We start from the raw sequence: 24117 nt of genomic DNA, 5'->3' as shown, positions 1-24117 counted from the left end.
ACACAAATGCCTACACAGTACACACATGCTGATAATAATTCGCTAGAGCCTGATATATGGCGAAAGAATGGTGAGAAAAGAGGGCAGGGGGGCTGTTGATTTATGGTGGCAGTTGCTTTTGACAACAGCCGGCTAAATCAAGACATTGCAGGTCATTAGGCTATCAGTCAACTGAGGCAGTTGACTTGAAATTTGAATGGACATAGTTGTTACACAGCCGCTCTGCTCTTCATTTTAATGTAAAAAAAAAAGTATCATTTTTAAAGGGGCTCACCAATGCCATGTGTCAAATTATTGGGCCTTATGGTGGAGGTGATGTGATAATCCAGCATTCACACTTAGGCTACATTTTAGGCACAAGGCACAATACTATTAATGAAGTACAGGGGGGGGGGTCAACAAATAACTGAGTCAAACATAATTTCAAGTCTCTTTTATGCCTTCTATAAAAGTATATCATTGAGGCAGTCATACAGTGGATTTAGACATTTCTTTCTCTAGGCTACACAGTGAATAAATCATCTTATAGCCAAACATAAAGGATTCTCTGAAAAATCTATAGGCTATTATACACTGTACATTTACTTTAAAGAAATACACACAAATAACTTCCCTTTAAAGCTGGAATTCGTACTTTTTTTTATTCACATGTTGAACATTTGGATGTAACTGGGACGTGTGTAATAAATTACTGTTTCACTTTCCCTAATTTATTTACATGTCCATTCCTATGGATTCCAGCATTAAATACTTGCAAATCAGATCACCTGACGCCAATGGCAATATAACATATAAAAATAGTTCATAGTTCATGATTGGCAGTGCACAGCTTATACTGATCAAAACCTTGCATTAACAAAACAAGCCAACTCTGTCATATTGTGTCATATACATAACCATTTCTAGAACTATTAAAAAAGAATGCCTGTGACAAAATAAACTATGTAGGCTATTTAGCTTATCAAATAAGCAAAGCATTTAGAGAGCCGTGGAGTGGTGTGATTCGATTAAGCCCTACAGCACCATCAAGTGAATTGCCTTTAAGTAGGCTACAGGGATACAAAATAAAAAATAAAAATGTTCCTGGACTCACTTGCATAGAAAATATCATTATCTGATATCCTTCAGAAACTGAAGTCTCAATTCAAACAATTTAGGCCTTTGTCAAAAGACCCTTTCACGTAGTCTTCGAAGCTCTAACCATTCACAATAGACGCCGGTCATTGAGTGACAAAAGTTTAGTTTGCCCTTTATGTGGACAATGGTCGGGACAGATTATGAACTCGCGGATTAAAGGAGATGCAATAGAGCCAAAATGGATGCCAGCAGGGTGAAAAGACAGTGGGCTGCCGAGAGAGAGCCTCCGCTTCGCCCCACATATTCGGGATCTGGAGGCATATCCTCGTCATCGTCCGGCTCGCAGTCCGACCCGCTACCGTCCTCCACCACGACGGGAGAGTCGAAGCATAGGGTCCTCATACTATTCTTGACGAACTCGCAGATGGCCCGTTCCGTGCCATCGCAAGTGCATGTGTCTAATAGCTCTGCTTTGGGTATCTTGCGCATGTCCGCGATCACATTCCGACAAGCGTTCGTGCAGGTAGCTCCGCTGAAAAGTTTCCCACAGTGGATTAAATAGTCGCGCATCGCGGAGCTGCACTGCTGGTCCCGTTCGCACTGGCGCCGGACTTCCGTGCAGCCCGTGTTGCTAGTCCTCGGCAGGCAGGGCTCAATGGCCCGCTTCGTGCTCCTGCAGACGGGGTCCTGCGCACAGCTGCAGTCCTCCAGCGCCGGGCCGTTCTTGGTCAGGTTGAGCTGCACGAGAGAGGAGATGCAGTGGCTCGGGCACTTCTTTCTCTCCCCGTTCAGAACGGGTCCGCATGCGTGCGAGTACTGTCCATACGCGTAATTGCACTCGGGCTCAGACTGGCAGTTCATTATTGCCTGCCAGCATATCAATCGCCGACCGTGGGACGGCGACGCCACGGATAAGTAGCCAAAAAACAAAAACACGCAACAGATAGGCCAAATGGATCTGTGGAAGCACTGGGCCAATGTGTCAGAACATGCCATTGTTATGGCTACAAATGCACGGTAAAAACTTAGGCCAATGACATGTGAGTAAATAGACTTGCTAAAGAACTTCCATTGATTGTGCCCGGAGCCGGATTTAATTCCGATTCGTACAGTGCTATTGAACAAGCTGGCATGGGGTTTATTCCGTCCAGATATCGACTGGAAATCCCGTTATAGTTGTTCCATCATAGTTTCAGTTTGGTTCGAGTGAACGTTCCTTTATCCGTAACATGCTTGGTATAAAACGACCGTTACAAAAAGAAAAAAGAAAAGGAAAGCTGAGCGAAAAGTTGTCCACTACTTTGGGAAAGTTTCTCCAGCGGCTCTCATTCCTTTCCAATGGCAGTAACGTAGCTCAACGATCCGCTCTCAGTTCTTCTCAGGGCAGTAAACTCCACCCGACTCTTCGCCCAGAGGCGTACGCGCGATCCCCGGAGCCTGTTGGCAGACTATGTAGAATCATTTAAGTCCTTTTTGCCACAGGAACGCAAACAAATACTAAGGAAAAACAACAACCCTTCTGGTTCGCGAAGTGGTCTTCTCTCCCCTTCAGCATTTGTCTTTCTCTTTACGGCCCCCTCCGTTGCACACATTAGGGAGGTGGTTCCCATTGGTGGGCCAGTTGTTATGAGTCCCTACGTAGGCCATGGGCGGGAGTTTGGGGTGGGTGGAATTATTATGACAGAGGGGAGATAAAATGCCAAATGTATATCTGAAAGAAATACTCCAAGTACCTGTGTATTTCATTATGATCTGCACAACATTAAAAATCCATATTTCATTATGATCTGCACAACATTAAAAAAAAAAATTGAATCCATATTCTACTCAGTGGTCAATTTAGTATAATTTGAGAATTTGTTACATCTAATTTGGTAATCACTTTTTAATGTGATTAAATAATAGTATTCCTATAGTTTCAGTTTGTCAATTAAAACATGTATGTACCTTTATTTAAATGGTAAATGGTGCATTTATATAGCGCCTTTATCCAAGGCGCTTTACATAGATTGTGCATTACATGCACATTCACCCATTCACACACACATTCATACACCGATTGCGGCGGAAGCCATGCAAGGTACCAACCTCTGGCAGTGACCCATTTGACACAATTGCAAAAATGATCATTACTGTGTTGTGCGTATGCATGGCCTCACTACTGAAAATGGCCTCACTAATAAATCATTGTCATGGCCGTCCTACACGCCTTCCCAGGACATAACACCAGAATTCCTTACAACATCCTGGCCAACGCTATACAATAAACTCTTCCCTCCTTAGGTCCCAAGGTGTGGGATTACCTTCCTAGTCAGTAAGGACTGTACACTAAATCCCCATTTTCCATCACCGTCTGAAAGCTCACCTCTTCAGACTCCACATCGTCCCCTAACTGCAAATTATTATTATTTCCGCCTGGTAAAGCTGGGCGTAGATTAGTTTTCACCCCTGTGTATGTCAGTCTGTCTGTGTGTCCGCAGCTAATTTTGCAAACTACTATACCATCCATCCGTCCATCTTCAACCGCTTCCCTAGTCGGGTTGCGGGGGCAACAGAGTTCCAAGGCCAGTGAGTCGATGTAATCCCTCCAACTGCGCCTTGATCTGCCCCAGGGTCTCCTCCCAGTGGGACGTGCATCGAGGACCTCCCTATAGGGAGACGCTCAAGAGGCATCCTGACCAGATGCCCAAACCACCTAAGCTGGCTCCTTTCCGAGTCTCTCTCGCATGACTGAACTTCTCAGCCTATAAGGGAGATGCCAGCCACTCGTCGTAGAAAAGTAATTTAGTCCGCTTGTATTCGCGGCCCTATTCTTTCGGTCATGACCCACACTTCATGACCATAGGTGAGAGTAGCAACGAAAATTGCTCGGTAGCTTTGCCTTCTGGCTCAGCTCTCTTTTCATCACAACAGTGCAGTACAGCGACTGCAATACCGCCCCTGCCGCTAAGGGATGCATGTCAGCAACTATGGAGTGGGACTAGCTAATCAAGCACAAGCTGTCAGTCCTGCACATGTGATCATATCAAGATCGCTACATCTGTCTCTTCCATATCACAGTGCAGTGCACTTATGTGTGTGCATATGTGCGCGACACTCGGAGAAAGAAACAGCACACCTATGTGTCGAAGCATGTGCACATGCACAGGAGACTGACACCATACTCCGCACATCTAAGATATGCATGTGCACGTGCACAGGAAACAGAGACAGATAGACAGACAGAGAGGAGAAAGATGTGATTTGATGTTACTGTGTCAAACAGTGTTTTATTAATTTGGACATTCCTATTTTTTTGCTGGAGATTTGCGCTCCTGTGAGCAACCATTTCTAATTCTCTTTTCATCCACACGTATTGTTATTGTGACCAAAGGTCGCAGTAAACTATGGAATCGTACATTTCCCGTCAGTCAGTCAGTCAGTCAGTTAGTGTATCACTCAAAATCCCCATACATGAGGAAGGCCGTCGTATATGGTGCCCAGGTCTCGTGACATCATCAGAGATGATAGTAAATCAGGGATCATAGTAAATGTGACCTACTGTCGCAATTAAACCCATATATGGAGAGCCCTGATGTCAATGTTCTGACATTCCATAATTATGTTGATTCTCCATTCATCCATCCTTCCTCTTCGATGTCTCCCTTTTGACTAGTTAGATGTGTGTTGTTTATTGTTCACAGATACAAAACATGATAGTACAGTATGTTGTGATGCTGAGCTGAATACTTCAGAGATGTTTACTTATTTTTAGAAAATGTCTTATTATTTTAGAATACAATTATAAATAGACTTGCAAGTTGGACCTCATTTTCAAAATTGACCGGATTAGTGGCTCTCGTTTTGTGTGTGCACGCACGCACGTCCGCGCGTGCGCGCGCGCGCGCGTGTGTGTGTGTGTGTAGTGTGTCTGTGTGTTTGTGTGCATGCAATTGCACGTGCATATGTGGATGTGTGCGTAAAATGATAGCCCACATGTTGACACATGAGCAAGGAGGAGACCGTTTAGTACTTGAGGCTTGATGTGGATGAGGGAGACAGAGGCAGAGAGAGCTGGGAGGGCACAAAGGCTGTTTGTGTTTCAAACAGCATTCTGATCTCAGGAATGTACCTTTAGGCCACAGCCATGAGCTTCCCATTGCAAACAATGCACTCAATGTCAGTTACGGCTGGCTAGCACAGGCTCTCCTGGCACTCCTCTGAGGACCCAGCTCATCCAAAATGATGGATACAGGGAACTCTATCCCTTCAGAGTCCCTCTCCTGCCATTATCTCCAAGGACAGTGAATGGAAACACTACACAGTCAAAATCCTTGCGAACGAATGCAACCTTTCGTTCTCAACGTTACAAATTGTCAAATGAACACTGAGGACACAATATTGAGTGTGTTGTCATCGAGTGTGTTAATTGTTCTCAAGTGCTTTTGGCATATATGTATAATCTGAAATAGAGACAAAAGAAGTAGAAGCGTTTTCTTTTTACACAAATAGTTCAATATATGCTTCATGTTTGTGCTTGGTTAGAGTTATGCAATTCATTTGGAGTTATCAGGATATTTACCATATATACTTAATCAACTCTTCACACAATACAGCTGATCAATACTGATTCATTCCAGGTGTAATTGTCTGCCTATGGCTTACTCAGAATCTCACCAACTGCATAAAACTAAAAACTTCCAACCCAAAACATTTGTGGAGGGAAAAGAAAGCTAATCGAAATATCCTACCCTCTTTTTCTTTTGCCAACAACAATATGTGTAAACCAGATGTGCTTGACAGAGAGTTGTGCTTTGTTACTTTGAGGGCTCAATTAAATGCGAGCTCTTGCCGCAACAGTCCAATTAAGGGACAAACATAATGATATTAAAACCATCCCCTGCTGATGCTCAAAACAGTAAAAACTAGCTAGGTTCATTGCTGTTTCATGTTAATGCTCACCATACCAGGCTATGGAGTTCAGTTGAATGAAATAAACAGGCCGACATTCCAACAGGAATGAGGAATCCAAACATAAAGTCTAGGAAGTAAATATTCCAATAGGCTGTGTGTGTATATATATATATATATATATATATATATATATATATATATATATATATATATATATATATATATACTGTATATAGTTTCTATTTCTTGTAAGGGTGTGGTGCAATATGATCCAGTCCCAGGTGAAAAGGTCACATAAATGTGATTTTATTTGTGCCCCAAGCCAATGAATCACTCTACTCCCAAGCTCTAAACACAAATGGTCCAATATAGCTCTAAAATTGGTTCTTTTGCTAGTAATCGGGAACCTCTCTTGGTGGTGCTATACCTCCCTTGGTTCTAAAGAACCACAGTTTACAAGAGACAGTTTTTAAAACGACTCATTCAGCATGAGGGAAAATATAATGAAAGTATCAATTAACAAAGTCTTGATCGACTGAAAGCAAGCGGACATATTAAAGGACAACTTTAATATGGCCACAACTTCTGGCCACAAAAGATCACAGGATCGGAATAGTAGGGGGATGCCATACAGTGTTTTGTAGGCTCAATACGGGTAAATAATAATAAAGAAATCGCAGAAAAAAATAGTAAAATAAATACATATTTGGCCACTTGCCCCAATGTCCCCGCCCCTGTAAATAAATCATGAAAATCCCTAAAACGAAAGAAAGCAGTAAATAATAATGAAAAAAAAATAACAACCTAAAACATGAACCGGTTGAAAAAAAACTAAAACAAAGTGGTCCTTTAATTGATTATTTGCTAATGAGGGGGCAGGCCTAGTGAATCTATAACATTCAAAGTCTATATAATTGCTTTTCTGATAAAATGGGTTATTCTTTTTATGTGAAGTTGCTGTTATATGTCCACTGTCCAGACATAGAGGTATGTTGCATCAGTTAGTGACTAGGCTGAGTCCCGGTGGAGCTGGGTATAGTGGGAATGGCCAGTACCGTGCTGTCTCAAAAAGGAAATATCGGAATACAGGAAATGACTCGGCAGGAACTATCCATTCAAATTGCTTCCTCTATGGGATTTAGGGGGAACAATAACGGTAATAACTGATAAGTTAATTGAAATGGAAGAGGCCAAGATTAAGAATTAATTTCCTTCTACATTTTTGCCCATGTCTGTGTATTCATTTATCTATTTAATTGAGCAATTCCTGAAGGCAGCCAGTATGTTAAACTGGTTTTCAGCTTGTCACTGCTGAGTCACATGATTATAAAGCACATTATTTGAGAAACAGAAATATGGCAAGCAGCAAACCATTTCATAAAGTAGAAATATTTAAATATTATCTTTAAGCGCAAAAATCTTACTTGACACGTTCTTTTAATGCCTGAAACCTTTTTTTGCCGTGCAATGTTTCTATTTTGGCCAGGTTACTCTTGCAAAATAAAGTGTCCTCATATAATATATGTGTGTGTGTGCGTGCGTGCGTGTGCGCGCGCACACACACACACACACACACACACACACACACACAGGTATATATAATCACTGTTCTTCAGCTGGAGCAAATCAAACAAGATTCAATAGTTTTTGAATAGCACAAGGAAGAACTAGAATTAGAAATGAATTAAGTTACTCGGTGACTATAGTCACTATATAAAAAAGAAAAATGAAACCGGAAATGTTTCATCCCTCCTTCATCTCTCTTCATCCACACCATGGAAGCTCTGTAGAAGCACCTCTGCAACAGTTTCACCATCACCTGTGTGCCATACCAGCATTTGATTGGCCTACAGGCAGGAAGTGGATTCTGAATCTTTAGATGCGGGCTCCGCACTCCAGATATCATAACGCCAGCTGTTGCAACACATGCTGCTCAGCCTCTCAGCTTGTATAAGTGGCTATTTATACAGGGCCTAAAGGCCTTTCATACCAACACAGACAAGCACGAGCACATATGGGCACACCAATAAAGACCTATCCCCCTCACAGACATATGACCTTAATCCCCCAAACATGGAGTGCCGTAAGAAAGAATTTAACAACATAAAACACAACAAAGCAAATGTATACATAATCACTCTGACCACAAGTACTGTAAATTCCTGATCTGTTGTTCATTAAAGGGCTCAGCATTGTTATAGCGGAGAAACATATGACAGTGACTTGTGACAATCACACACGCAGTTTGCGTGCAACTATGAATGCACACTAATCATAAAATGGAACGATCATTTATTTTTTACCATGTTTTGATGCACGCGATTCAAAGAAATGACACTTCAACATCAGCTCGATATTGGTCACGGCAACAGTCATATTTATCTCAAGCTGTTTGTTTAGCTGTAACAAGAATGTCATTTTTGTTGAGCGACATTACACAACACTTTCTTTCGCCAAACTATGAAGCACAAATATGTTCACAGTCTCATCGCCAGGTTCATTTAGCATGAATGCATATTGGGGTCTAAAGCTGTGTTCAGACCTAGATAGTTAGAGCGGTCGTGATTACATACAAAGTCAATGCAAAGACGAGAAGTTGTGCGGACGGGCACGGCGTGAACGAAGCAAACAGCTGCCTGGTGTCGCCAGGCTGGAAAAATCCAACTGAAGCGACCTGCAGTGATGATGTCTGGAACCCCAGAAATGTTTGGCATATTTTATTCATCCAGTTCCAACTGAACTGACCACCCTGACTCAGCAACGGTGGGAAAAAAAAACTAAATACAAACAATGTGCAAAGACAAAATAATGAATTAACGAATTGCATTTTTTAGAGCGCTTTTCCAAGTGCTCAAAGCGCTTTACAATGGTTCATTCATTCATACATTGGGAGGTGAAGCGGCGAACAGTCAACGCCAGCGTCCTCACTTCCAACATTCACACACCAATGGTGGCGAGCTCACACCGACTGACTCATTGGAGGCAATGTAGGGTTCAGTGTCTTGCCCGCAAGGACACTTCGACATGTAGACAGGAGGAGGCAGGATTCAAACCGCCGACCCAGGGATCATTGGACGACGTGCTTTACCTCCTGAGCCACAGCCGCCCCTAGCCGGAACTAATTTCGCTGCTCATAAATTATATAGTAGCAGGAATTATGTTAAATATATTCAGAGCGAAGGGACTTATTTTTTACCAACGCTGACCTGCGCGACCAAAGTGAAGCAATTGAAGCGACTGGAAACAAATATATATCTTCAGGTCTGAACTCAGTTTAAGCCTCCTTGTGTCGTGTGTCCTAAACAATCATACCCGTCTGTCGCAGAGTATCCAGTTGACAGCAAACATAAACAGTACACAACAAGAATCCTATCACGCCATCAAGCACAGCTTTCAGCCTCAGTGTACCCATGAAGCCCCTCCAGTTTCTTGGCACACCGCCAAGCCTGTAGTACCAATTTAAGAGATTAGACCCAGAAAAAGCACACAAGACCAAGACAAATGGGCCCGAATGGCCCCCGCCAGACATCCCCTCCCCAACCTCTGGCATCACAGAGTGCTATAGAGACGTCAAGTAGGGAGGGAGGGAATGTGAAACCCTGGCATGTTCCCCCTTCTGGCACGTTCCTGAGGCTCCAACGCCGTTATGAGGCCACTTCATAGGAGTGTAAACTGTGTATTTAAAAAGCCGTCATTGTGGGACTAACATTGGCCCTGGTGTAGGCTGTTAGAATAACTGAATGACACAACGGGTTCTTTTCTAAATAAACAGATGTGGGTAGGGTTGTTAAACCCCTCCATTTTTCCTTCTTCTTCCTATTCCCCCTCCTCCATCCCATCTGTAGGTATCCACGCACACACACACACACACACACACACACACACACACACACACACACACACACACACACACACAGCCGCAGACTTTCTAAGTTACTCTCCCACCCCCTCCCCATCAACACTCTCACTGCACTCTCTCACTCTCTCTCTCTCTCTCTCTGAATGTCTAAGAAAGGCAAAGACCCGTTTCCTCCTGCAGCTGTTGAGTACAGATGGGCCTCTATTCCAGCCTCTCTTGGTGAGATGATATTGGTCATCTGCTCGGGGCTGACTAATTGCATGTCATTCCAGACTCCTGCAAGACCACTGCCCCATTGCAGCCCCTCAGTGTCCCCCCCCATCCTCCCACGCTCTGCACAGAGGAAATGAACTCAGCCCAGTCCTGCTGGCACTGGATTCCCAGTCGAATCCAATTCTCAATGAAAGATTACTGTGGCCTTTAGCTATCAGACTAAAGTCCGGATCTACTAATAACCCAAGGTTCTGTGAAGACTTTGTGGCAATGAGAACATTCATCCCAACCAAGGATGCGGTAATTGAGTACTTGCAGTGGAAGACAATACATGATGTGAATCTGCATGCATTCATATGTACCACCTCAGAAGTAATAGTAATGAACTGTAAAGGTCAGTCCACACCAATGATTCACAATGCAACTCCTTGCAACATGCAAATCCTTGCAACTATGTTGATTTTCCTTAAAACAGTTTTGTCGCGAGGAGTTGCATTGGTGTGGACTGCAGGCCTTTAGGGTGCACTCAGTGGAGTGCCTATCTGTGCCAGGCCAGGTGGCCTATCCAGAGCTGCGTAAATCATGGGTTGCAGTTGTCAGGTCCACCCGATCTACTATGAATCCGAGGAAGCTGCGGGGGATACGTTGTTTCTCTGACATACTTTTACGCATTTGTGAACCGTTCAAAAGTGAAAGTGCTTTTGGAGGTGCTCTATTAGAGGGCACTTTGCCATGTGATTCCAATTTGGGGGTTGAGATGATATATGGTGTTTTTTGTTGTGGTGTAAGGTGTACATTGCCATCAGTAAAGTTTGACTGTGCTGCAGAGTTCTATGGCAGCGCCTGTCCAATGACAAAACCAAAAGCACATGGCTGACATAGCAGCAGAGGCATCAATCCTCATTGAACTCTTGACTCAGAGAGAATTGCTATGGGTAGAAATCATGTGACCAATCCAAGGCTAAGGGGTAATTAGAGGGTGTCAACCAAATGCAAAGTAACGCTTTAATGTTGACTCAATTTGACATTGTTAGAAGTGCTGCTTGGAACGGAAGCGTATTGCAATTTATGAAGTGTGTTGTATACTTATGGAGCCCAAATATAATTAATTTCGTTTATTTTATTTGTTATTTAAATTGCTTCATATAGATGTGGTTCTGCTAATCACCACAGGGTGGATCACTAATATATAGCTGGCAATGGATAATGTGGATTTACTGTACAGAGCATAACGTTACATCACCTTCTACCCACATGGAAATTGTAATGCGTGTGTGTGTGTGTGTGTGTGTGTGTGTGTGTGTGTGCGTGCACATGTGAACTGTACCCCCATAGGACACCAGGCTCATAGACAAATGCATTGTGAGCTTGTAGATCTGCTATGTCCGGTGAGCGACACTGTCCTACAACGACACTGTCCTACAACGAGCAAGCATTAGTGTTGTGCATGTAGGCTACTGCTAGCTGACACAGCGCGCACACACTAATACTGTATGTTTACATTTACTTATTTTAAAGACAGCTCAACTAATAACAGACAAGATGATAACAGGGTGTAATTATATTGTCTGTGGCAGATTTATGTTGACGGTCATTTAGGCCTTTCGAAATTAATGGGGTGTTATTAAGTGATTGCTTTGCTATGGCTGACACACTTTGAACACTGGTATCCCTCTGGATGGAAGATGCACACAAGGTCCAATGCTAAGCTTCAGTGGTAAGATTTGACCACATCAAACATGATCAACTAGCAGTTGTTTTGTTCTCGGTCTAATACAAACTTGATGTATTCCATATTAGAAAATATATTTACAACTCTGTGATTCCTGCTGATTTCGTTTTTTGTTATCAGTGTAGCTACGGAAAAGTGTTTCTGTACACATTTGTAAATGTGGTCTATTTTAGTTGCCAGAACCCATATTCTTAAGCTTAAGCGTCTACATTTCTAGCTGACAGTGACGGTTTGCTAATCTATTGCTCCCAACACTGTAGAATCCAGGTGCTCAGGCTGATTCTCACTACATGAATTTGCAACCAAAGTTGCGGATGTTTAACAAAAGTCCACTTGGTGCTGGTATTTTGCCTTAACGCAACCCGTTGGTGTCTGCTTTCAGTCGATAACAGCCAGGCAGTAATTCCAGGGGGCCCCCAGATGGGTTTGGACAGATTCATCACAACTAGCACCCCAGGTCAACCTCAGGTAATCCATCAGGATGCTGGGCTCGGAGAGAAAGAAGTCTGCTTAGTTCACATCAAGGTTACAACTCTGCTGTGGCAATTTATGAGCTCAACCGAGAGCTCAGTGGGTTGTATTGTTGGGCTGTAGATATGTCTCACACTGATATAAGGTAGTTCACCTATTCTATAATATTTACCTCTTGAAGGCAAAGAGAAGTGTGTGTGCGCGCGCGTGCGGCACGCCTGTGTGTGTGAAATAATGAGCCCTGCAGTTCATCAAGCATGACAAGCTGTTTCTCATTATAGTCAAACAACCACCAACTTCTAGGGAGGAGAAGCGTTCATTCAATGAACATATTGTATGTTGTGGCATATGACACAAATCGGTAATTGACAAAAGCAAACAGGTCAACGTCAGTAGGCTATGTCTCACCAGTCTGGGCACTTCCTAACATGGCTAGTGTACTGGCAGCAATACCGAGCCAGGGCTGAACCGATTATGTATGCCAGTGGAGCCCTGGTCGCTCATGGAAACCACTCTCAAACAACATCACGCAGCCAACAATAATTATTAGAGGCCATCAGCCAACAGTCCAAACCAGACACAGGGACAGACAGCCATAACGCTGGAACACCTCATATAAGCTATGATATCACAGCTAATGTCAAATAAAAACTCCACCCAGCAGTAATAAAAACTGCTATTGGAAATATTTCCATATCTAGAGTATGATGATATTATTTGGAAAGAATCTGTTATTTTTATTCAATTGATAACTTGGTTCCAAGGGTTTGACTCTTATCAGGAATGTTCCTTAAAAGCATTTAAAGGCTAACTAAAACAAACTAGTTTCTATGTTGTTTTGATTTCTTTGTTTTGTGATTCACTTCACCGAGCAAACAAATATTTGACCAACACTGACTCTTTCAGCAGGCCAAAGGGAAAAGTGCCCCTCGAGGCACAGGTCTCCAACAGGATAGGAGGGTTTTGGGAAAAATGTCAAGTGGCATTTCTTCCTCAGCCTAGTGGCAACAGCTGTTCCTGTCATTCCTCAGTGCCCAAGAACATCTGCCCTTTTTTTAATTGAGTGCACTCAAAAGACTTTATTCGGTACTCATTGTATTTCAATTGTTAATTTCCATATTGGAACTCATTCGGGTCCACTGTTAAACTGTTCTCTTACATGCCTGTGATTTATTCCTTATATCAGAGAGTAACAAGTATACAAGTGTGTGTGTGTGTGTGTGTGTGTGTGTGTGTGTGTGTGTGTGTGTGTGTAAGGATGAGAAGAGATCACTGAAGAGCCCAGCGGAACCAAGAGGCAGACTGCGCTTAATTTTTTCCATCGTTGGCACCTTCATCATCCTCATCGTAATAATCAATCTGCTCTTCATCTTCAGTATCGCCCCCTGACTCCACGTGTCCTCCAATCGGCTGTCTCGCTCTCGCCATGCCATGACATCACCCCTCTGCTTGCCAGATTTGTGAAGTTGATCCCACACAATGAGCTTGTGACAGCCGGTAACCCAGGAGCAACCAAGGGGGTGAAGTGAGAGGCACCCACTGTATATATATTGGCCACATGACGTCTCACATCGTCAATGTTTGTTTAACTGCTGCCCTAAACAAACATTAAAAGTCCATATAGACTTGGCTGCCAATCGATCTACGTCATAAGTGCTCTAAACAAACATTAAAAAGCAGATAGACTTGTCTGCCATATGATGTCATTTTCAAAAGCCATGCATTGGAGGGGCTATAGCCTCCAATGCTGGAGTTCATTGGGAGGAAATGATCCCCTCTAAATGAACTCCAGCCCCTCGTATTTTACGTCCTCTATTTTGGTTTCGGGTAAGAGGATGTGTCCGTCTAGTGTAAAGGCCATGATGTATGTGGCGGTAGTTTGGGCGGTAGTTTGGGCCACTTGAGCGCAAGGATGAACTGGTCGCCCGTGTTGGGGACGAATTTAAAGGAGGAGAATCCATGGGTGGGGTTTTGTGGTCCCATTCCACCGACACCTTGTGGCCGCTGTGGGACACGTAACCACGTTGGGTCCTCGTCACTGCGGGACCTTGTGTCTAGGTCGGCGATGGCACCGGATGCCCTGTAGTGTGTACTCGGGAGGGCTGAGCGGGTAGGTGTCGTTGTAGCGGGACTCCGCCCAGGTGCAGCCTGACCACTCATGTAGGCTGTGCGGACGTGGCCACATCGTGAAGAGCAGGAATACGAGGGCAAGAGCTGCCGTCAAGGTCACAATGGACCGCCACTTGAAGTGGAAGCGACGGTCAGTAGTGTTGGCCATAGTAGGCAACGTCGTGGGGAGATGGCAATCATCATTTAAACTATCAAAAGGGGTTACTCACAGCCATAAATCGGGTCTTTCTTTTTAGGCTCTAATTTTGATTTACTTTAGCTAAGATCTGTACTTAAAGGACCACTTCACCATTTTTCAACCTATCTTCATATAATAGGTCCTCATTAATAATCATGATAAAATAGCACAATTATTTTCTACTCAGTCTGTGTCTCATAGGAGGGCTGTGGGCAGTTCAGAAACCCTCCACCAGTGACATCATCAATAGGCAGATTTCTTTTTACAAAATTATTAAGATTTTTGAAGGGCCCTGGCCCCTCCTATATACAGGTTTAATGTTTGTCTTTAGTTCAATGTTTGTTTAATAAACGCCATTGACAATGAAGGGAAAACTGACATCATTTTGTAACTCATTACGTCATATTGTCTCTTTATTGTTAATGGCATTTAATGTTTGTGTTGGCACCGTTTGTTTTATATCACCGCCCCTCACTTCACACGGGTGTGATTTTTAATATAAACAAGATTAGTTACATACATGATGTGCTGGAAGTGCCAAAAAACCCCAAAGGGGCTTATCGAGTGGCCTTCCAGGTTGAACGTGAAGTGGTCGTTTAAAGTGTGGTACTAATTTTACAATTTTTTATTTTGTTCATACTGTACACATTTTGATTTACTTAACAAGCTAAGATCTGTACATAAGTGTGCTCGGTGCAACCAAACTTGCAATTTGACCAGAATTTCACCTTTCTAGTTATTATTCTGATGAAGGTCGGGAACGAAGGTGGAATTTCATGCCCCACTCAGTTATGCAATTCAGAGTATACTACGATAGACGATAGATTATAGAAGAGGATTCATATTGTAAGTGGACACCAGAAGAGAAGACCACTCATCTTTGTATGAGAATTTAAAGGAAGAAGCCTGACTGTTCTTTTTTTCTGTTGAACCTTCAACCACCACAAGCAACAGCTGTTCCTGTCATTCCTCAGTACCCAAGAACGTCTGCCCTGAGTGCGCTCAAAAGACTTATTGGGTACCCATTTTTATTTAATCAGTTGTTATTTTCCAATTTGGGCCCACTGTTGTTACTACGTTTACAATAATTGTTGACTCTTGACTCGGAGAGTAACAACTATACAAGGTGTGTGTATGTGTCCGTGTGTGAAAGCATGCGACTGCCTCTCACTGAAGAACACAGCGGAACCAAGAGGCAGACTGCGCTTCATTTTTCTCATTGTTGGCACCTTCATCATCCTCATAATCATCACTCTGCTCTTCATCTTCAGTATCGCCCTCTGACTCTAACAGTAAGTCCTCCAATTGGCTGTCTCGCCATGCCATGACATCACCCCTACGCTTACTAGATTTGTGAAGCTGCTCCCACAAAATGAGCTTGTTACCCCCTGTAACCCAGGAGCAACCTCCGCTCCCGGTGAGCCATGGTGCAAAGGAGAGGATTCTGGGAGCCTCTGCGCTGGTCAGTGAGGCTAGGTACCTGCACTCAGGAAGAGAAAATAAGTTCAGAGAGCTCTCCCCATTGGTCAGATCGTAGCAGGAGCCAATTAGAAGGCCCGCAGTCTGATGCACACAGTCTGTTACCCCGGTGATACCGCTGTGATTGGTCAGTGTGGATACAGCCCCTGTCCTCCAGTGAAGTATACGGACACAGTCCTGACCGTGGGCCACAAACACCTGGTCGCCCCGGGGACTGAGGGCCAGACGGGCTCCTCCCCTGTAGCCGGTCACCTGGATCGTCCAGTGGTGCAGCGGGCGGAGGGGCTCATGGTTCGAGTAGAGGTACTCCCACACAGACACGCCGCCTTCGGCTGAGCCGCAGAACACCAACGGGCCCTGAGACTGGATGGAGGTGACCGCCTCCTGGTGAACGTTTATCGACTGACAGTTCTCCAAGGTGTTCCAGCTCCAGGCTTGAACCTTGCCACCGTCTGATCCAGTGATTATGTAGCCGGCACCCTCAGGCACAAAGCAGAGAGCAGTGACAGCGTTCCAGGTGTAGATGGACTTCATACAGTGGCCAGTGCTTAAGGCCCAGATCTTCACAAAGCAGTCCAGTGAGCCGCTCAGGACAAACCTCTCCTTCTCCGATAGAGACAGCGACCGCGCTAGCCTCCTACAGTACTCGGGGGGAGGGGCCGACAAACAGGTGACACCCCCGCTGTGACCTCCCAGGTTCCTCTGTTCCGTCGCCGTGGGGACATGCCACACTTTCACCGTTGTGTCTCGACTCCCGGAGACCACCTGGTTGTCAATGGCAACGACGCAGGTGACAACGTCGCTGTGACCACGAAGGAGCCTGAGGCGGAACCGGGCCTTTTCCCAGAAGGCCTGGAGCGATGCAAAAGTGTCTTCTTGCTCAAGTTGCTGTGATTCCACCCTGGGTTCTGCGCTGGCAGTCAGGGCTGGAGAGCCCTCAGATAAATCTGGGCAGTGGGTTGACAATTTGGCTTCTCCTTCTGTATCTCGCCTTCTGCCCGTCTCTGATCTCTCCCCCTCTAATCCCACCTGGATCTCTCCTCCCTCCTCGGTTCCTGTGTTTGTCTGTGAGCCAGCCACCATTGGCTGTACATCCTGGGCGATTGGTTCCCCCTCAGGGATCTTTGAGGCTGGAGGCATCTGTGATGGAATGGCCCTAGAGCGGTCCTCCACTTGCCTTTTCATCCACTCCATATAACTTCCCTCTTCCACAATCCTAGGAGTTGGCTTCGAGCCAGAATACCACAGTACCAGAACAGCCAATCTGGAATGGAGGTCCGCCTTCCTGGAGGTCTTAAGTCTCCATGACGGCAGTACTATCACGTCATAGTGAGGACATCAGGGTACTCCATATGCAGGTTTAGCTATATTTTCGAGGATTACGTCATATGGCAGCCAAGTCTATGTGCCCAAGCCCACGCCTGGGCAGTGGGCACCACACTCCCTGGAGTCCTCACCTCAACGCCTGGGCACCACACTCCCTCGTGTCCTCACCTACTAGGTCCCGTGTCCATATATGATGATGATGATGATGTGTGTGTGTGTGTGTGTGTGTGTGTGTGTGTGTGTGTGCGTGCGTGAGAAAAGGTGCATATTGCTGCGTATTGCAGAGAGATTGTTTTTCCTGGTGTCAATAATAGAGGGGGGGGGGGGGGGGGGGAATCAAATCATACGTATTGTTCTCAAGGTGCTCCTCGTTAGCTTTTTTATTTTATTTTTAAGAACTGCATTAACATCTCAAGCTACAGTATAGCCAGGTGTGCATCCATGTCTCCTCCTGTGTTAAAAGAGAGGGCAGGTGTGTCCCACTGTGGTAGCTAAGGTTTACGACCTCAACCGCTGGCATTTGGAGGTGCCTCACATTGCTGGCCTCTGGCCGTCACTTCAGCTGGGTGGAATGTGAGCGTGGATGTGCAACGGCTTGTTTGGGAGGCCTTTTATGACCCCTGGGTTGCCTACTGATTCATTGGCCTTCTCAAAGCTTACTGGCAACATTTTTGTGGGAAGATATATTCATCTCGACAAACCGAAGTCCCAAAACCGGCACACGTGTCTGTGCAGGCGTACTCTATTAGGGGTCGTGCATGAAAAACAGCTGCAATGTGTCACATCGCAACACATTGTGAGCTTGTAAAAATGATGTTCACTGAACATTCTGTAGGGTCATGGTTTATCTGTTAAATTACATTAATCCTGTTAAATACATGTTTTCATGAATTTGATGAATTGTGAATTGTGAAGTTGGCCAATTGGTCAAGGCTCCAAAAATGTCCAGAGAAGCAATGTTTGGGTTGTTTTATTTTCTCCCAAACAAATCCTCCAACAAATACTTAAGCTTGTTGTTCCAAGCCCAACTAAATGAATGCCCCTGCAGTCTCCCTCTTATAGGGAGTGGATCCTACCACATGGCATGCAATCAATTAAGTCATTAAACCCAGCTATACATTCTCATAGGCTATGACTAACCTCACCTTTAAAGGAGGTTGTACAACATAATATAAGTTACATTTCTCACTCCACATTATATTTCAACAGACTACTAAAATATTGCTCTTAAATACAGACAGACCACACACCCCTCCTCCTCTACAATACTTGGCACCCTCCAATTTAGAGAGGCGTGCCTGCACTGATGAGGTGAGGTGACCAATCAATAAATAAACAGAACACTTCAAACATTAAAATGCATTGGGAAATACCAAGGACTGTCTAAAGAGAACGGGACGCAAAGACCGTAAGGGCGCCGCCATGTTGCTTACATGGTGCTCCATGGAAGGAAAGAAACATGCGCAATGGGCTATATGCAGCCAACACTTCTGCGTTCAGCTTCCTTGGTCTCAACTGCGCATGTTTCTTTCCTTCCATGGAGCACCATGTGAGCAACATGGCGGCGCCCTTACGGTCTTCGCGTCCCGTCCTCTTTAGACAGTCCTTGGGAAATACCAGGAAGTACCAACTGTCCATGACGAACACTTCCACACAGTTATTTCCAAAGCCAGCCGTCAATGTTAGTCAAATGGAAGCTGCTGTGTATTTAGAAGTGTACATTGTAGGACAAACAAAGTTATATTAAGAACAATAATTTGTCAAATCATTTAATGGATGGAGCTGAAGAGGAGTAGTGCTGTTGTTTTTTTGTTATTGTTGTTTTGCTTTCTTTATATCAGTAATTGTCTTGTAATGTTCATTGTTGTTTCTTTGTTCATTTGTATTGTCATGTATGTGGAAAAAGGAAAATAAATACATTGTTGAAAAAAAAGAAGAAGTGTACATTGTCCTCAATCATTGTATAATAATGTATAGGGCACGGGCTGCCCCGTGACAGTGATATTATCAAACATAAATATAATAATATCAGAGACAGTCCCAAAAAGAGATGGGTGAACTCAAGAGTATATGCGCACATTATCCACATAGACACAAATTAAGTGTACTGTAGTTCTGGCCCCATTCACCATTGAGAGCCGCATTGTATGTACCCATGGTGGAAACGAGACTCGACTCCATGGAACTTTATTCCAATAATAACCCTAACCCTCTACTTGCTAGAGGACAAAATTCACCATTGAGGTCCCGTCCCCTCTCTATTACATACCATATCCATCACCATGAGGGACACTGAAGCAGAGGGGACTTTTGGCATAATCACGGTCATTTCCTGGACCCAGTCATGGACTCTGGCTGTCTCTGTGTATGGAGTCTGGCAGTCTGGGCCTATAGAGAGTGCAAACACAGAGCTAGTACACTCATCCATCCAGCCCACAGCAGACCTCTGATCCATCAGCGACAACAGTTGAACAATCTGCTCCTTCTTCTGCCCTTCCCCGTCCAGACATAGTTTCTGTCGCGATCTGTCCGCCCCGAATGAAGATAAAGGAGAATGCCAGAGCTCGGTTTATCTGTCAACATTGGAGTATCTGAGAGTCCCTGGCACAGATGGCTGGATAATGTCAACTTGAAGACTTTTCTCTCCTGCTTCTGATTTCCATTATCTAGTTCTTCCAGACGTAGTGCTGAGAATGCCGGAGAGCAATAATGATAAGCTTCATGTTTCTTAAGTCCCAACTTAATGATTGGAAAAGTGGTTATCTCTGGCTAACAGACAAGCAGACCATGACCATTCTGTTGATGGCGTAGATAGTTGAAACAACAACAATAATAATGATGTTATTAATTCTAGGATGTTTCTACTCAGCCCTTTGTCCATTATCTTTTAATATAAGGTTATAACATCTTTCTCACTTACTGCAGTTTAGAATGAGCAGATCTGATAGTTTTACAATGCAGTTAGAAAGTTAGCATAAAGTGTGAGATTTGCTTGTGGTGTGTTGCGGTGCGGCATGGTCAGTATTGTGCGGTGTGTGTGATGGTGTGTGGTGTGTTTGGCTGTGGTTTGGTGTGTATGGCTGTGGTGTGATGTGGTGTGTTTGGCTGTGGTGTGTGTGGCTGTGGTGTGTATGGCTGTGGTGCGATGTGGTGTGTTTGGCTGTGGTTTGGTGTGTATGGCTGTGGTGCGATGTGGTGTGTGTGGCTGTGGTGTGTGTGTATGGCTGTGGTGTGTATGGCTGTGGTGTGTATGGCTGTGGTGCGATGTGGTGTGTGTGGCTGTGGTGTGTGTGTGGCTGTGGTTTGGTGTGTATGGCTGTGGTGTGATGTGGTGTGTGTGGCTGTGGTGTGTGTGTGGCTGTGGTGTGTATGGCTGTGGTGTGTATGGCTGTGGTGCGATGTGGTGTGTTTGGCTGTGATGTGTATGGCTGTGGTGTGGTGTGTTTGGCTTTGGTGCGATGTGGTGTGTTTGGCTGTGGTTTGGTGCTTTTGGCTGTGGTGTGGTGCGTTTGGCTGTGGTGTGTTTGGCTGTGGTGTGGTGTGTTTGGGGTCATCCCTATGTTCCCCAGGTTCTATGGGCTCCAATTTCGTCACCGCCTTTACCCGCAACGCGGCCTGCAATTCAGCCGCTGCCCGAAAATGCAACGGAACACTCTTGTTGCGAATGCAGTGAGCACTTACTATGAGACCTAGCAGATCATGTCTGTCTGTGTGTCTGTCTGGAGTGTGTTGCATCAGCAATCACTCAGCTCCATATATGGGCACAAAAGGGGCCAGGTCCACATATACAGTAACAGCAGGACAGGCACACAGACAGACAGACAGACAGACGTGATCTGCAGGGTCTCAGCTGCGTTCGCTTCCCGCGTTTGCGCATCTTACTGGTGGTAATGTGGTGTGGTGTGGTGTGTTTGGCTGTGGTGTGGTGTGGTGTGTTTGGCTGTGGTGTGGTGTGGTGTGTTTGGCTGTGGTGTAGGGAGGAATAACCTAAAAAAGCCTTTCCTTAATGCATTATTGACTTTGAGACAGTTGGAAAGCGGCAATGGAAAAGGAAAATGTAGGAAAGACAGAAAGCGTGCTGGTGAGAGGGGGTGGGTGGGGTCCTGGCGCAGTATTTGATGGCTTGATGTGTCAAGGTGGAGGTTGGATTTACCAGTCATTGCCAAAACGTTTTGCAGCTGTACAGCAGAGTACATTTCTCCCCGCTCAGTAAAAGGCAACAACACGCATCTATTCCAAGGATCTTTGATTTGCAGCAATACAAAACACTGAATACTCTTATCATGAAAGCATAGTCAAGGGTTGAGTAAGCCCTTACTCAAGAGGAAGGAACACGCTGGGACCATGCTTTGAACTTGAGATAAGATGGCCTCCACATGGTGTGTAAGTATATGTAGGCCTATGTGTGTGTTGGGGGGTGGGGGGTGCATTTGCACATGTCTATCCTTTGTTCTCAATCTACGTTTTAAACAACACATGGCACTCCAAATTGGACACATTACCGATTTTCTTTTTTTTCTTCCAGTCTGAACTAACTCTGAGGTGTGTGTTGAAGCCATCATGGATCTGCTGGACTCAGACCCGAGGTGCATGTGACTTCCAACTGACTGCTTACACATCCTTATCTTAAAGGAGAACCACACAACATCATATTGAACATGGAAATTCACCATTCACAAAACAATCTCGTTCGTTTGAGTCATCAGGTTTGTCTCAATTCTGAAAAAAGTAAAAAATAAAAAAGGGAAAAAAAGTTGTAGTGGCACATGTTGAGCATATCAAGGGGTCAAAGCCTCCTGAGTGTGCGAGACCTTGAAAGTCTGAAGTCCTTTCTAACTGGAAGTCTTCAGTGGAGTGGGCCTGATTTTCCCATCAGGCCACAGGGGAAGTGGGGCTAGAGTTTGGGCCGAGCGAAGCCTGATTTACACACACACACACACGCACACACACGCACACGCAAGCGCGTGCACGTGTACCTGACGGCAGCAGCTGCACCTCATGACAGATAGGCCATGTCATCTCTGGGATTCCACCGCTGCTCTCCTGCTCTCAGCATTTCTGTCAACACTCAATATGACGTTCTAATTTTACCAAGGCGGGCACATGCACACATGAGACACATGCACACAGGCTCATATACATACATACATACAGGTACTTATGGGCACACGCGTGCACACAAACACAGGAATTGCACAATTTGCACACACAATTGCTTACACACTCATGTGTACAAACATGCATTGACACACAAATGCCATTCAATACGAGCATTGGTGTCTTAACAGCACTTATAATTAAATTTCCGATTTGATCAGAGTTACATATAGGCTATAGTGAATAAAGTACATATACTCTGCATGGAACTCTGGGTAAGATAAAGGGAATGCGATGTAGGGAAACTCGAGCTCCCTTGAATAGCACAACAGCTTACGAACCAGAGCAAATGACAAAACCAGACGTTCAGCGAGCTCCGATGCATAAAACATTAAGTCTGAAAACATTTTCCATGTTAACTTAAGGAATATGAAATAAATGTAACTTACATGTGCCTGTACTGTATATTTTGTTTATTCTGAGCACGTATTGTGAATATTATGCTTTGCTACAAACTAAATTTCCCACTTGGGACAACTAATTCGTGACCTGAACTAAACCCATGATCAGCTGACATGCCAAAAGTTAAAAGAGCATGTTTACAACACACACACACACACACACACACACACACACACACACACACACACACACACACACACACACACACACAGTATTTACCACATTTTAGGTCCCTGCTATTTTAGGCATGTCATCATAATAGGCGAAAAGAGACGATTGAATCTTTTCAGTACAGAGATTTGGGGCTCCATTTTCGTCACCGCTAAACCTCTTATCCCTAAACTTCTTTGCCTTTTTTTACTATTTTGAAAATGTTGGAATAGTTCAACTAGCCAATCTACATGACACGTTGTGAGCTTGTAGACTGGCCATTTTAACTATTCGAAAATGTTTAGCAAAATAGTAAAAAAAGGCAAAGAAGTTTAGGGATAAGGGGTTTAGCGCCGCGGTAACGAAAATGGAGCCCTTGGTGTATAGTGGGGGAAAAAAGGGTAGGGGGCCAAGTACAGACCCCTGTCAATGAAGGAGTTTAAGTGGTTACACATGGATGGTTGGAAAGGTCATTACTTTTCAATCATATGACAATGCTGTACGATATAAAAACATGCAGTGTCATCATGTACTAGCAAGTCAACACAAACACGAGAATACGAGACATACAAAATGTTCAATGGAAAAAAAAAAAAAAACTTTCTGCGACTATGACACTGAGGTCAGTGTGGTGCGTTTTGACAGTGTCAATGGAAAATGTAGTTATTAATGATGATGTTAATTCTAACACAAACACATTTAGACAAACATGTAGACAAACTACTGTGGACTCCACCGAGAAACTGCAGTTTTGTATACATCCAGACAAGGCCAAGGAGTTGTTTTGCTAGAAACCATATGGGACTCATTTGAGAGGGAACCTCTGGCACAGGACCCAAGCCTGTTTTTGATGTTCAGATAGCCATGGTGCATATTTCAGTCAGCAGGAAAATATTCCAAGATAAATCTGTTGTTGTCACCATACCAAATGAAGGAAATGCCATACTTCACTTCCAAAACCTGAATCTGGGATACCGTTTCATGTATACTTGTACGTACAAAAAGCACGTCTCTGATTATGTGCTTTGATGACTTCAACAGTCATCAATT

The 24117-nt window shown here is 44.3% G+C and overlaps 2 protein-coding genes across 2 annotated transcripts; both read right to left on the bottom strand.

Moving 5' to 3' along the window:
- Window positions 1-418: 418 nt before the first annotated feature.
- Window positions 419-2646, bottom strand: gas1a (growth arrest-specific 1a). Its single transcript, XM_080766206.1, has one exon. It carries the CDS (start codon window positions 2071-2073, stop codon window positions 1291-1293), a length of 783 nt encoding a protein of 260 aa, XP_080622332.1. The 5' UTR covers window positions 2074-2646; the 3' UTR covers window positions 419-1290.
- Window positions 2647-15720: 13074 nt separating this feature from the next.
- LOC308316914 (uncharacterized protein) lies at window positions 15721-17172 on the bottom strand (the record flags this gene model as incomplete). Its single annotated transcript, XM_080765699.1, has 1 exon — window positions 15721-17172. The coding sequence occupies one exon, from the start codon at window positions 17170-17172 to the stop codon at window positions 15721-15723; it is 1452 nt and encodes a 483-aa protein (XP_080621825.1).
- Between the last annotated feature and the right edge of the window lie 6945 nt (window positions 17173-24117).

Source organism: Protomyctophum bolini, assembly GCF_963924005.1.
Source record: "Protomyctophum bolini genome assembly, chromosome: 6".
NCBI lineage: Eukaryota > Metazoa > Chordata > Actinopteri > Myctophiformes > Myctophidae > Protomyctophum > Protomyctophum bolini.
The sequence above is the reverse complement of the archived record's forward strand: the minus strand, read 5'-3'. Positions and strand labels throughout refer to the sequence as shown.

Excerpts from the sequence above, each read along its gene's own strand:
- gas1a (XM_080766206.1), bottom strand. The coding sequence starts at position 2,073 with ATGGCATGTTCTGACACATTGGCCCAGTGCTTCCACAGATCCATTTGG.